The sequence below is a fragment of the Lytechinus variegatus genome, chromosome 3 (assembly GCF_018143015.1).
Source record: "Lytechinus variegatus isolate NC3 chromosome 3, Lvar_3.0, whole genome shotgun sequence".
NCBI classification, from domain to species: domain Eukaryota; kingdom Metazoa; phylum Echinodermata; class Echinoidea; order Temnopleuroida; family Toxopneustidae; genus Lytechinus; species Lytechinus variegatus.
The window spans coordinates 46,940,139-46,955,964 of record NC_054742.1 but is presented as its reverse complement, the minus strand read 5'-3'; the positions used below and the strand labels follow the sequence as shown (position 1 = coordinate 46,955,964).

The window sequence follows — 15,826 nt, the reverse complement described above, 5'->3', positions numbered from 1 at the left end:
GAGTCCAAATATCTCGCCGAGTTGACATATAACTTTTTATAAGTCAACTTGTCAAGATAAAACATCTCGCCATGTTGACATATAACTTTTTACAAGTCAACTTGGCAAGAAATTTATCTCGCCATGTCGACATAATGTTATTGTCTCGCCCACCAGAGGTGAAGGCGAGACTTAGGGATCCAAATGTCGTCCGTCCGTCACAAACTTGTAATGACACATAACTCCACAACCGTAAGTCGCTTTTCAACCAAACTTGGATTGTAGATGGACTTGAGGGACCTGCATGTTATGCTGCAGTCTGAGGGCACATGGTAAGGTCAAAGGTAATTTTCAGGTCAATGTTAAAGTTTACATGCAAGACACTCTTATGACACCTAACTCCACAACCTTAAGTCGCTTTTCAACCAAACTTGGATGGTAGATGGATGTGGGGGACCTGCATATTATGATGCAGTCTTAGGTCATATGGTAAGGTTAAAGGTCATTTTCAGGTCAACATTAAAGTTTACGTGCAAGGCTCTTATGAAAAGTGTTATTCCATTCCAGTCATTTCACAATGAACTTTCAATATAATTCTCTTGCATGCCCTCGCAAATCACGATATTTCTGGTTATTTTCATAAGTGGGCGAGACACAAAATTGCTTTTGCCTTGTTATGTCGACATGGCAAGATGAAGTATCTCGTCAAGTCGATGGCACTTTAAAGGCTCTGTATAAAACACATGTGTAACATCAACGCAATTACTACCAAATTCAAGACAAGACAACAACCTCTGTCATTGCGATGCTATCCCTGTACATCACTAATTTAGTCTCAAATATTGCATGACACTTAAAAAATTAGTCAAAAGTTTGCGGCATTTTTATTGTGTATTACAGAAAAGTCATGCAAAGTGTCGAGGGGGCATTATGGCCGGTATTCCCAGTCCTTTTAGGATTAAAGGGGAAAAAGGATATTGCAGATAAGCAAATTTATGTCATTTTCATACATGCCTGTGATCACTAAAGCATAACCTGTAATTCTCTGATAATCCCGGCTTGTTCGTTTAGGTTTTGATTGAGGCCATGCCATAATTTGACATACAATTTTTCGTACTAGCATTGTAATTGTCATAACTAATTTTTTAACTTGATTTGGCAATTAAAATTCGAGTGAAATTACCTCCATTGCAGTTTTCACAGGTTGTCCAGAAGATTCATTTTCATTCACTTTCAATCCCTGTCAAAATGAATTCAATCAGTTGTAATATGAATGAAAGGATATCATATTGTATGTAAAGAAGATTTGAATGGTCAACTCATGATTATTACATGTTTACAAACAGTTCCTGATTGATCAGAGAAAGGTATGAAAATTATATGATTGTCTGAAACGACCATATCTCTTCTTCATGTGTAAATGAATTTCATACAATTTTGTTGATGTTACTTGTGTGTTTAATTTCATAAAGAACTTAATAATTTTGCAAGAGTGCATACTAGGCTTGGGCATCGGAGCCAGGTATTTGATTCAACTGAGCTAAGAATCGCATACTCATTATACCACATTGGTTGAAGGATTCACTAGTTCAGGCTGATATTCAGACACAGGGCTGGGAACAGTTCAAGATATGGGGGGGGGGGGTGGAACTAATAATGAAGGTAAAGATTTAAAGTTCAAACTCTTTCTGTGTGATATACAAATTGGACATTGATTTCCATGTCCTAGATCAAAGAAACTGGAAATTGGGAATGGAATGAGCATGTTGTATTCTTTATTTCCTTGTCCAAATTAAACTTTGGTGAGTGCAAAGTCTTTTCTCTGCAGATGTCACCATTGTTTTGCACACTTTACAACAGAGGACATTCCTGTAATCTCCCTTCTGTAAAGGCGGACCATAATCATTGTTCAGTACATAGTTAGATGATTTCAATACAGATCAGTGAACCTGATTGACTTGTGGAGGGACTACTCATGCGCCTCTGTTTGATTGGTGTTAGCTGCAGTCTGATCATCTAACTTGTAAAATCCAATCTGAGCTTGGAAGATAATTATTGTCTATTGAATTTAGAAAAAAAAATCCACTAAAATGGGATTTATTTAGAAAAGCCGGGGAAAAGCGACCACTCAATACTGCTAAATCAGGATTGCAAATATTGAGCTTTTCATTGATTTGAAAAAGCCTGCTGACAAGAATAAGAGTATTTTGAGGTGGTATTAGCAGTAATGTTCTGTATCAATTACTGGAGCAGTCTATCGTTGATTTTTGTTCATTTTATTTATTCATTTTTTTTTTCATAAGGGAATCAAATTATTTATGAGACGCGTTTACTTTGTGAGTGACTGCTCCACATGCACAAAATTATTTCTCCATATACTAAATTGATTTATCAGAACACTTATTTGCTGAACCGTTATCACCGACTAATAATAGGCTACGCGAAAAAAGGAAGCAAATTTTACAATAAATACTATACCACTTCTTTCTGTGGGGGCTACCAATGCTATTCTTTCATGCTCTCAAGATAGTGATTTATTTATTATCATCTATGTTATCTGTAGTTTAAAGATATATTCAGCAAAAAGTAGAAGGAGAAGTAGTCAGTTACAGGGAGCTAGATTAAATAAAATAGTAATACGTTATACAGGAACTACAGGTTTATTGTAAATTTGCATAGAGATATAATTTTGCTTGGCCTGTCGACCTTTATTGATGTTAAATAAACCTGGCTCTAGTAATGATCATGGCATAATTTAGGTGCAAAGATATTTTTAATTAGCTTCACTTTTTAAATGGACACTAGCTTTTGATGTACACATAGGGTTATCATCTGCAATATTGAAGTTGTTAAGTATGCACAACTGCTTTAGCTTCAAAGCATTGACTTACAAAAGAGAAAGTAAAAAAAATAGTGATGTGCTCTGAGTGGTGCATGCCTCCTCTTGAACCCCCTTTCCTCAGCCAATACCACCACCACCACCACCATCACCAACACAGTTCAAAGTTCAGAGGTCACTGTCCTGACAGGTGACGAAGTCATGCGAGAGATGCAGTCACATCAGCGCACAATAACCCGCACCATGAATCATGCGTTCAGCGGGGGAGGGGCACCCACCCAACTGGTCGCCCCGTCACCCTCTCTCTCACAAGGTGAGGCTGCAGTCAAAAGATTGAGAAAAAAAAGTTGTGCCCGCTTGTGCTCTTAAACCAGAATTCAGCCTAGTGTCCTATAGTCAAGTTGTTGTGTTTGGTTGTATGCTATCAATCTTCATATATAAATATATATCTTCATTCCTTGCTGTACCGCTGCCATCACTATTACTACTACTACTTCTACTTATTTGGTTGTTCTACCATGATGACTACAATAACTGTGACCAATATGGCTACTACTACTACTATGAGCTACAACCATGCCAATGGTAATCACAACTACTACTCGAACAGTAGTACTCATACTGATACTACTACTACTACTACTACTATTACTACTACTACTACTACTACTGCTGCTACTACTACTACTACTACTACTATTACTACTACTACTATACTACTGCTGCGGCTGCTACTACTACTACTACTATTATACTACTACTGCGGCTGCTACTACCATTACTACTACTACTATGATAATAATAATAGTATAACACTTAAAAGTATAGCGAATAACATACGAATAACGTCTCAATGCACTTCCAAAGGACTTGGATATTATTACCCTGGCTGTAGCTCAAGCAGCTTCATGCGCTCGGCATTTCAAGGAATAATTTCCTGCCCGGTACCCATTCACCTCACCTGGGTTTAGTGCAGCACAATGTGGATTAATTTCTTGCTGAAGGAAACTACGCCATGGCTGGGATTTGAACCCACGACCCTCTGTTTCAAAGTCCAGAGATTAATTCGGGCCACAACGCTCCTACTACTGCTACTACTACCACCACCATCACCACCACTACTACTTACTACTTTTACCTACTACTACTTACTACTTCATACTGTCTCTTCTACTTTCTACAACAACATATCTACTGAAATTCATGCCTCTTCCTCTTTTTGTGTAAACTTTCACATATCACTTGCCAAGTAATCCTTCCTTACCATATACCTCTTTACATAATCTCTTGAATACTGCTTGATTCATCTTGATTGCATTTGTGACCCATGCAATCATAATAAAAAAAATCATCCAGGAATTTCAATTGAAGATACATGGCAAGGCGTCTTTTGATTGCAGCTGCTACTTTGTGCTCAGTATTCAATTGGTTATTTGACATTTTAGTTTGACAGTTTTTTTTCTGTTTGTGAATATTGATGGAATATTGTGACTTTTCACTACTTTTCTATACTCCTGGTGAATATTGTGTAAATAAAGGGATAAGCATGCAGAATGAATAGATGTAAATATATATGCATGTTCTAAGTGTATTAGTTGCAACTTGGACTTTTCTTTTATTTTGATAATCACTTATCTCACTTCTGATTGTATCACAGATACATGTATTGAGAAACATTAGCTTGTATTCAGGACATTTTTGTAGGATAACATGTTTAAAAGTACAGTAATATATACTGAAACAGAAACGAATTGAAAACAAATGGGAAATGGCTATTTTCCAAATTGATATGAAAGAAAAATGCATCTAGTGAAAATTACAATCCAGACCTTCATCTCCACTGTACGTTGTTCCTGCATCAGAGCATTTTTTTAGCATTTATTTTTTGTATGTATTCAATCACAATCTGCATCATGTTAATCATCTGCAATTCTGCATGCCAGTATATTAAACCATGCTATAATAATGCTATTTTAATCAATACAGTAACACCACATGGAAATTGTGGATATTTACTACAGTATGTTGATATTAGCATAGATTAGCAACAAAAAAAAAGTAAAGATGAATTTAGTAATCTACAAATTATTTTATCTAAGTTTTTATCAAAGTACACGTAAATCATAAAAATTTCAATATTTACAAAGGATTTACAAGATAAGGAGGTAGCCTTTGAACAATGTTGCAGTATTTCAGAAGAAGCTGTAACATTGCCAGCCAAATCTGATTCATGTTTGTAAATAAGTGGTTTATGGAGGCATTATAGTTGGAATAATATGATTGAGAAGAAAAATCATGGACAGTTGATAGTGCAAGAAATGACCTTTTTTTCCATGACTGAATAATGGTTGTACTATATTTTCCTTATATGCTCTCAATGTACCAGTAGTTATAACACAATTGTCTTTGCATGATATGCATAGCTTTGATGTTATCATGAAACAACATACTTTTTAAAAACTAAATAGCTAAGTTTAAGCCAATTCTCAGTATAATTGTTTGTACTATTGAGTAGATGTTAGATCATGTGGCATGCTTTTGATTGTAATACCTCACACTTATCAAGGCTTAAAATTGTCACTAACATGACAAATTAAAATAAGGGTTAAGGTTTATGAAGATTTTGAATTATGTTAATAAAATGATAATTAAAAACAACATGTCAGGGATCCTTAAAGAATGGAAGTGCCAGAATGGCTTTAAAGTTGTTCTTTATTACATGTACGGTATATTCATTTGATTTACTCTTAATGATTAATTATATCACCCAAGTAAAACAAGCATCAAGATATCTTAAAAACTTATTTTGCATAATGAAGCCTAATTCCATTCTTCTGAATTTGCTGTGGAAAGACAACTTCTGCCTAAAAACTAGCTGTGTGCCCAACAAACAAGTATCATTTCTTTACATTTCATCACAGCTTGCAATTCCCTCTCTGAGATTTAAAGAGACAGAGTATTGCGCACCAAAGCAGTTTGTATGTGATCTTGTTTATTTCCAAGTTAGGGGGTGTGTCATGTCAGATATTTTTGAGTCACACAAAAAGAACAAAAATAAAAAGAATGGATTCTCAATTGTTTATACCACTGCACTGAAATTGACACCTGCTTCATAATTTTCGAAAGAATGTGCACTATATATGTAAAATTAATGTACATAAATAATGGACTAATTGATTAAAAACTAGGAACTAAGAATAATGCTCAAACCATTGCAAGGAGTGTGAATAGCACTTTGCGATAGGTGGGCATTATTTGGACCCCTTTCAAATTTAGACCACCAATTTTAGATACTCAGAGGTGTTTGCTGAACATATTCGACTGGATCTCTACTCTAAATTAAATTGTGAAAATATTACAATCATTATTAAGAAATTATGTTTGCACTATAATTGCATCATCTGTGCATTTGTCAATTTTAGCTCAAAAGTTAAACATTTCACGATCGTTTTGCTTCTGTTAAAGTAGTGTACTCATTACACACCTGTAGACATGAAGGAAATAATCACATACCAACTGTTTAATTTTGTTTGAACAAAAAGTCACGGGTAACTGAAAAGGAGCTTTCTGAAACGTTCATGGTATCAAATTACTGGCTGACATGAGCTGTTACAGTGATAACATGTACTCATATTCGATACATGCTTCATTGAATTTGACTTGTTTCTCTCAGTAGCAGGGGATATAGTGATATCATCATCGCCGGAATGCGAGGAGAGTGAAGCTCAGGAGCCAAGTAAGATGAAAGGACTACGTCTCTTTACCCAGGATGTAGAACAGGTCCTGGCCAGTCAGAAGCGGTCAGGATCACCTACCATTCCCATCATCAAGCCAACTCCAAGGAAAGGTATGGCCGAACTTCTAAGCAATAGGTCATATATAGCCTGTATTTGATCAGCCTTTTGATGGGAACATTGGTACTTTTGTTGTATCATATTTTTCTTTATAAAAAATGAATATAGAATGTCTTTGTATGTTAGGCATTTGTAAATACCACTTTAAGTTTCCATTGCATGCAAATTTAAGGAATTCAACATTTAAGTTCAATGAAAAATAATTTTCTTATAAGGATTGAATAAATATACTGATACAATACATTTGAAGGCAGGCTCATTTGAATTTTTAATGTATGTTGGACTTTGAATGAAAAACTATTGAGCCAAAGAACAAAATGTCAATTTGTTTTGATAGAGGCTACTTGCATTAGTGTCAGAAGTCAGAACATAACTCCCTTTAATTATAATCCTGGATGAGCCTTTAGTATTTAGTATTTCATGGATTTAATTTCTCCCAATTACACTAGAATATATTGTAGGTTAATATCCAAGTTTATGGTGAAGTAAATTTACAAAATTACCATGGATTGTTCCTGTTCTCTGAATCTCTGGAATACCATTCCTTCCATTTTACAAAATGCAGTCCATAGAATCATCTAGTTTTTGGTTTCATAATATGGTTTTATCATACATAAAAAAAATTACATTCCTTGTTCATATTTTATCCCTTCACACCTCTGAATGGGCAACCAATGTAAAAGGCATGCTTGAAAATATTTAATAGTATTATAATATTAACCATTCTAATTGTAACTTGCAGCTGAAGCAGGGTCTTTAGGGAAAGGCAACACTGTCCAGGTAACCTTGAAGCTGATGCCGGAAGTAACACACAATGTGGAGGGAGTCCTTGCTGCCTTCTCCAAGCTCCTAGGGATCAAGGAACCATCTAACTTTGAAGTAGTCAATGAGGCAGGGCAGAAAGAGAGGAGAGGGAAGTGGTCACAAAGTACAAGTCCTATTGCAGGTAAATTGTTTTGCAGTAAATGAGTTGCATGCAGGCTTTTCCACATGGACAATACTCCCTTTTAGAGTATGCATGCCTATTTTGCCTTTGTAGCATTTAAAGATGTTCCACAGTTAAAGTCCAGGACATTTAATAGTTAAATGAAGTCCAAGATCATTTTCAACAAACTTTGTTACTCCAGTACCTATTTTCGTATAAAGCATTGCACCATACCTGTCCCTAAAAGGGTAGTTCTTTTATGGCTATCTTTATGATATTTTTTTTTCTTTTATGTATCAAGTGATTTTATAAGTTTACAATTACAAATCATCTCTCATTTCTGTTGTCTCTGATTTGTATCTTCCCAGATGTAGCATTGAAGATATCTCCAGAGAAATCTTCTGTCTCGCCTTCCCCTCTCCCACCTTCAGTGAAGCCCATCAAGATTACCTCCAAGTCATCTGTGCTTAGTGGCTCATTGGACGACCCGAAGCTACACTTCTGCAGGCACTGTGATGTCCTGGTCGTAGGAGAGGGTGTTCGTAAATCTGCAACACCTACTGACAAGAATGTAGTCTTCTGCAGCGGTGCATGCTATCTCCAGCATACTATCTCTTTGCGGTCACAGGTTGCACGCACTGAAGTCAATGCAGGACGGGTAGTCAATCACCGGAGCTCCGACCCTCAGGCCAGTCCGATGGATGTCTTGTCACCCAAAGCCAGCATTTCCTTGCCAACGTCCCCCTGTACAATTCCAAAGACACCACCTCAGTCCAAGTCAACGCCGATCTCGCCTCGTTCTCAGCCTGCACAGCCTGTAGTCTCCTCGCCTGTGGCTGCTCAACCTGCGCACACCTCCTCAGAGGGAACAACTGCAACTCCATCATCTAATCAAGAGGTTTCACCAGCCAGGGAAGAGAAGATGATGACTGATGCAGATGAATTGAAAGTTACTATCAGCGAGTCAAAGATTAGTGAGGGTGGCAGGGAGGAATTGAGACTCACTCTCAAGACTGGAACAAGGAGGAGACCTGCAATTGGAGATGAAATGGTAATTATTGCATTGTTTTACATGTTCAAGTTTTATGCAGTATATTTAAGTATCATTATTTTCTTGGTAACTACCATGGTATCAGGGCTCAGGAGCCTCTTTCTCTCTCTCAATAAAAGTTTTTCTATGGTAGTTACCATAATCGCATTTAAAATGGGAGGAATTATTATTAGTGGAAACTTACAACCCCCCCCCCCCCAAAAAAAAGGAAAGTCCAGCTGTAACACCTCTCTTATCTAATAAGTTTTAGTAATTCTCCCACAAGTGTTAATCATTATTCCAGTTTATTTCTACATGGCATGAATTTTTATATAGTTCATATATTTACAACAAGGACTTTGCTATGGCTTGACCATAGTTCATAAATTCGTAAAGTTCCCTTTTTATTTTGTGATGTTGTACACAGCCATTTTGATTGTTATGAAAATGACATTTATTCCTTTTCTTTCTTTGTGCAGCCTTTGATAAAGAAATGGAAGAACATCAAGTGGCGTCGCTGGCATGGTTCATTTTCTGGTGGCAAGAAATACAGACCACCTAGTGATCAGGATATAGGCCAGGTAAGAAATAGTTTCCTTTCCTTACTGCCTGTCCCAATAACTACATTATCCTCCTACAATAGCATTGGCAGTTGGGTATAACACTCCAGTTTTATGAAAAATGTTTGTATTTTGATATCAGGGGAGGGGAGGTGGGGCTGGTGGAGGGCACAATATAAATAGGTCACATTTATGAAATGTGTATAATGGGGAAGGGGATAGGAATTACTAGGCCTTAACTCTAGTATTCCTTTTAGATCTGCTTTTGATAGTCTTTACACACCAAAAAAAAGTACTAAAAATTGTGAATCATTGTTCTTTACAGTTAATCAAGAAATTAGGTACTTCACTGAGACCAAGTGAATCACTGCGAGATGCCAGGTGTTGTGTGCTCTGTAATGGATTAGGAGATGGAGAGACCAATGGCCCTGCGAGGTGAGTGTGTCTTGCTTGTTGATATATCTCAAACTTAAAAACTGTGCTTTCCTGGCGCTCAAGAGACATCTTTCAGTATTCCTGTTCCACATTCACACCATCGTTGTACCATTCTTACACAGATTGCTAATTTTTAATTTCAGAATCCGCAAAATTATGTAAGAAAAAAATAATAAAATTGTGTACTTCACTGTCAGATTTGTTCATTATTTTGCATATATGTAGAACCAACAGGATTTTTGTTTTATGACCACTATAGAAAGAAATTTTTGTTTAAAAGATAGGATGTCAACTCTCTAACAGAATTACAAAATTATTAAGAACCTTTGTTAAGCATAATTAAGTGTCGCCATTCGTGCATAAAGTCATCAACATCTAAAGAATGGATTGATGACACACCATCCATGTTGGATAGGTAACACAAGTTAAATACCTTGAGAGTAGACAGTAATATTTTGATATTTGCTATACCCTCTCCTACCCTAATTCTTACTAGGTTGCTGAACCTGAATGTAGATTCATGGATTCATCTCAACTGTGCTCTGTGGTCCGATGAGGTGTATGAGACCCTCAATGGCTCACTGATGAATGTTGAGACGGCCATCAAACGAGGGCGCACCTGCACCTGCTGCTATTGCAGCAAGCTTGGAGCCACCATCTCCTGCAACAAGCAACGTTGCTGCAATGTCTACCACTTTTCCTGTGCCATGCAGGACCACTGTATGTTTTTCAAGGATAAGGTAGGTTTTCCTCTCTTTCGTGTTTTAATCTTTATTTTTCATTGAGACTTATTTTGACTTCTTTGGCCCACCTCATATAATCTAGATGAAAAAATATATATATATTGAAAAAAATATATATATTTTGAAAAAATATGCCAAAGGTAATTGAATAAGTCATATATTAATGAAGTTAACTACTTCATTGCTTACCCAGACCCCCTCTCAATTTCCTGCAGGGCTTGGCATATATTTGACAGGCTTCGATTATTTTCCAGTTGCAATCTGCCATGCCTGAACAGTTTATTTAGCATTTTTATTGTATTCAAGAAGAGATGAATATTTATAGTAGTGTCATGTTTGAAATCAAAACATTTTTATATTGCTTATTAAATGTCTTTCCTCTTAACAGATTTCCATTTTTGAGGATGCACTGTTAATAATTAAACTGTTGTATTTTTTTCTTTCAGACAATGATGTGTCCACTCCATGCTCCATCTAGACCTACTGAGAGCACCCTGCAGTCACATGTTGTTTTCAGAAGGGTGTACATCAATAGAGATGAACATAAACAAGTAGCAAAGTAAGACCATATAACACATCATCATTGTTTGCTTGGTTTAACATCTCCTTTTAAAGGAAATACAACATGGCATTCCCACTTCCGTAATTGAATTTCATCGATTTAAATTTAAAAGTCAATGTTTTGAGAAAGCTTAAATAGAAACAATACTGAATGTCATACAATTATTTCCTTGAAAAAACTGTTTTTGGTTATCAAGCATTAATATTCATGTTCCCCTCACTCAAAGCTTCCAGGCCAGATTTGTGTACCTGTGACTCATGCACAGAGCTAAATATATATCCCCCTCCATTACATTATTATTTTTTTAAGTATAAAACACATCAACTTCAAGAAGTTAAGTAGTCTTTATGAACTTGAGCCAGAAAACTTCAATATGCTATTGACTTGGATTCACCCATCCTACAAAGTCATCCAGTACTTTTGGAGTGGTTAAGTGTTTACCGCATTAAAGGGAACCGTAAAGTATTATATATGCATTTCGTTTAATAGAATGAAAATCAGTACCGAGAAGAAATTGACAGGGCTTGTGGAATGAAATACAACCCGTTTCATTTTCTAATATTACTTTGAAACTCAAAAGGGTTAATTTTGCTATGTTGCTACTACTGGGCTTGAGGTAGACCAATTTACTCTCTCTGATTCAGATGCTATTAACTTTCTCCTGCTTCACTTTCTACCTTTTTAGCATCATGACGATGACAGATCGCAGGTTCACAGTACGAGTTGGTAGTCTTATCTTCAAGTCTCTGGGACAACTTCTACCTCATCAGATGCACCTGTTCCATTCCCTCACCTCCATCTATCCTGTAAGTAACTAATCATCAGCCATAAGACATCAAGAAAAAAGATGACATTTTGCCCCCCCCCCCCCTCTGTTGTAGCTGTTCGCATCCTCAAATTTCCATTTGCACCTCGAGGTATATTTTTCATTAATCTTTAGTGGTTAAAATTACTCCCTCCTGAAGACTTTTAAAACATTACTGAGGCAATATTATTAGAAATTTGTAGGTGTTTGCATCCTCAAAAGTCTTTCTGCACCTTGGAGGTACATTTTATTCCGTAGTTCAAAATTGCTCCCTCCTGAAGGCATTTAAAAAAATAATTTCAGAAATTATATTTAGCACTCTGTAGGTGCTTGCATCCTCAAATGTCTATCTGCACCTTAGACGTACATTTTATTTATTGCTCTCTCCTGAAAGCTTTTAAGAATATACTACTGCATAACTTTTAAACAATGTTGAACTTATTGCAATTCTTCTTTTCTGGAACCATTTTTATAGGTTGGTTATGAATCCATCCGTCTGTACTGGAGCATGCGTTACACCAACAAGCGATGCAGTTACTCCTGCACCATCCAGGATCAGGGTGGGAGGCCAGAGTTCAGCATCCGCATTATGGAGCAAGGTCATGAGGACATCATCTTCAGAGCAGATACTCCAAGGAGTGAGTAGAAAACAATAAGTCCACTTGCCAATCAAATGCAGGGATTTTAGTAGCTTATAATAGCTTATAACAAACAAGTATCAGTGTAAACCAGTCAGTGGTTTGATTACCTCATCTTCAGGGCTGATACTCCAAGGAGTGAGTAGAAAGAAATAACTCCCATAGCCAATCAAATGCAAGGATTTTATTAGCTTGTAACAAACAAATGTTAATGTAAACTATTCAGGATTGAAACAGGAATACATGGAACTTATCATAAACAAGCAAAGTATATTGATAAATAGTTACATTTCTCAGCGGTTTGAAGACCTTATCTTCAGGGGTGTTTTCTGTGAAGTTGAGGTGTATTGGATCAATCACAACCCTGTAAGACAGTACCCCGAGCAGATTTGCCTTTAGTTCCAGTGTTCTGCTTTTATCAATGTGCTGTAACCTGTAAATATTGATTAAATATTTGTGATTTTCAAATTTCACTATCAGATGTATGGTACAAGGTGTTAGAGCCGATTGCCAAGCTAAGACGAGATGCAGACATGCTCAAAGTCTTTCCAACCTTCCTGACTGGTGAAGATCTTTTTGGCCTTACTGAAGCAGCAATCCAGAGGATCACTGAATCGGTAAGTATTCTATACAATGTTCTATTGAAATCTTTTATGGGGAGAGAGTTACTGGCTTATAAATGCTTCTTTGTGGTATTCCTACAGCCAGATGTATCTTCAGGTCATGTACATTCTCCATTTTTTCTTCAAATTTGTCATAACCACTTCCACACAACTTAAGATTATGTTTGATCCAATGTGAAGGTCATATTAGTCCATGACAATAGTATTTTATCACAGTTTTATAATTAGTTATTTTGTGACAACTCCTGAATTTTTAGTATTTTGCTCGGGCATGGTAATTTGTAAAATTGTTTGACTAAATTGTCAACTCTGAAAGTAATGGGAGCACCAATGCATAAAGCTGAGTTACAAGAGTATATATCTCTTACATGGTTATAAGCAACATAATCTTCTTTTGTTACAGATTTGATAAGGGATGAAGTTAAAGGATTAATGAAAAGGTTTCCCCATTAAGTCTTGCAGTTATATATCCTCTTGTTTGCATTATGTTGTGAAATCTTGCTTTTCTGTTGGCTCATAGACAAATCAGTAACTTTTTCAACTCCTTATGGAACTGGAATGTAATTATTGTTATGTAATGAAGTAGTAAGGAACTTTGAACACTTATCACAATACTAACAATCATGAAATATATCCATCACATACATACCCTTGTGACTGTCCGAAAATTGCCTCTATTTTGAAGAGTAAAATGACAAAAATATTTCTAGAAATTTAGACTAAGTCTTTTATTTTCCTCTCTTCATGCAGCTTCCTGGAGTTGACCTTATCCAGCACTATACTTTCCGATTTGGACGATCACCTCTGATAGACCTACCCCTGGCTGTTAATCCAACTGGATGTGCCAGGGCTGAACCAAGAAGACAAACACATCTCAAGAGGTAAGTGGCATTAGGCACCTTTCATTATGTAACCCAGCAGATTTGATAACCCAATATCCATCATGATACTGGTGATGACTGCTTTTTTGATCCAGATTCTATGATATTTAAAATTTTACAGCTCTCTACAATGCTATTTGAATGAAACACAAGGCATACCTACAAATTAACCCCATCATGCCTCATGGATAATGTTGAAAAACAAAGGACAAAAGTGCTACAATGAAAATCCAGATAGTTCAGAGATCAACTCAGCCAAGTTTTTGATATTTGACCAGTCTGATTTTTATGATGATATAAAAAGTATGTTATAAATTTAGTTAGTGTAGTAGGTAGATTGAATTGCCTACTTCATAGAAGATAAAATGACAATGATATTTGTTTGGGGGAGGGGGGATATTGATTTGTTATTTTAATATAGTTACTTTGATCAGTATTATGGTTCAATACCTATTTCTTTTATACCCAGTTACATTCATGTGTGTGAACATTCTGCAAATGTGAAATAATTATCACCTAGATCCTGAACATCACTTTCTTTATCTTCCCATCTGTTTGTCTTTAGACCGCATACACTAACAAGCAACAAGACATCCCGAGGCTTCCACACCACTCTAGCCGGAGAAGTGGCATCTCCATACAACAAGCAGTTTGTACACTCCAAGTCATCGCAGTACAAGAGGTTGAAGACAGAGTGGAAGACCAATGTATACCTTGCAAGATCACAGATCCAGGTGAGAAGAAAATATCAATGAAGGTATCCAATGGTAGGAGTCCTCAGTGGCTATTATGGTGTTCCAAATACATTTAGTAGTACTAATAGTGATGCTTGTCCGAGATGCCCTCTGCCAGTGTGTCAACTGAAATGACATGATCAGACCCAAAGTAGCCAAATTTGGCCATGGGCAGTCTCGTTTGGGAAGGATATCTGGGTTGATCCTACATGATCAGGGTGTCTATACAATTGTTTGGGCATGTCCAAAGTATTTGTGTTGGTATAGGAAGCAATGTCGATCAAGTTAGACTGCTGCAGATCATGGTAGACTGAACCTGATAACCTTGCCTTGAGGTAGACGGACCTAGCCCTGAAATTGCTTGATACAGACTGATTGGTAGTGGGAAACTTGCAGTATGCCAATGGCACTTTGATATTAGATCAAACTACCTCAGTCATATTATGAGAAATGACAGTCTTGTGTAAATCACAGAAAATCAGATTTCTGTTGAGAGTTATGGAAGTAAGTTTTCATTAGCATGACATATCATGACATGACTTGTCTTTAGTGTGACTCGTTCATGGCTATACATGTATTGGCATTGCAGTGTGAGTTAAGATCCTGCTTATAAACATGTATAACAAAGTCATGGAAATTGTTCCTGATACCGTCTCCCATGAATGTATTAAGTAACTCTTTTCCCTCTTTTTTTGAAGGGGATGGCTGAGGATGAGGACATGTTAAAGAACTTTTTTTAGTTATCATTGTGTCACACATTGTATTATTATCCTCCTTTGCTCATCTGTCTTGTTATAATAGGGCTTGGGGTTGTATGCTGCCCATGACATCGAGAAGCACACCATGGTCATCGAGTACATCGGCACTCTCATCCGTAACGAGGTCGCCAACAAGTGGGAACGCGACTATGAAGCTGCCAACCGTGGTGTCTACATGTTCCGAATCGATGACTACACTGTAGTGGATGCCACAAGGAGCGGTAACCCCGCCCGCTACATCAACCACTCCTGCAACCCCAACTGTGTGGCAGAGGTGGTGAACTTTGACAAAGACCAGAAGAAGATCATCATCATCTCTAGCCGAAGACTGCAGAAGGGTGAAGAGGTAGGTTTATCTCGCAAACTTAAGGGAAAGAAGTTGTTAGATATGTGAAACTTATGTGTAGCTAACATTGATTTTCAGGATGACATTCATTGGCTCTTATTTCAGGTCTTCTGA

General features: G+C 36.8%; 1 protein-coding gene across 9 annotated transcripts in view; it reads left to right on the top strand.

Moving 5' to 3' along the window:
- The window catches only part of LOC121411188 (histone-lysine N-methyltransferase 2C-like), a 74,490-nt gene that overhangs the window by 53,960 nt on the left and 4,704 nt on the right, over positions 1–15,826 (top strand). For 7 of the 9 annotated variants that reach the window (XM_041603755.1, XM_041603754.1, XM_041603758.1 and 4 more), the window contains 13 exons: positions 6,492–6,665; positions 7,415–7,618; positions 7,966–8,648; positions 9,107–9,208; positions 9,513–9,622; positions 10,119–10,362; positions 10,812–10,924; positions 11,613–11,733; positions 12,208–12,370; positions 12,851–12,987; positions 13,744–13,874; positions 14,440–14,608; positions 15,410–15,712. In XM_041603755.1, coding sequence (XP_041459689.1) covers positions 6,492–6,665; positions 7,415–7,618; positions 7,966–8,648; positions 9,107–9,208; positions 9,513–9,622; positions 10,119–10,362; positions 10,812–10,924; positions 11,613–11,733; positions 12,208–12,370; positions 12,851–12,987; positions 13,744–13,874; positions 14,440–14,608; positions 15,410–15,712 — 2,654 coding nt within the window. Of the gene's footprint in view, positions 1–2,942; positions 3,471–6,491; positions 6,666–7,414; positions 7,619–7,965; positions 8,649–9,106; positions 9,209–9,512; positions 9,623–10,118; positions 10,363–10,811; positions 10,925–11,612; positions 11,734–12,207; positions 12,371–12,850; positions 12,988–13,743; positions 13,875–14,439; positions 14,609–15,409; positions 15,713–15,826 lie in introns of those variants that run through there. The other 2 variants (XM_041603752.1, XM_041603759.1) reach the window with 2 other exon arrangements.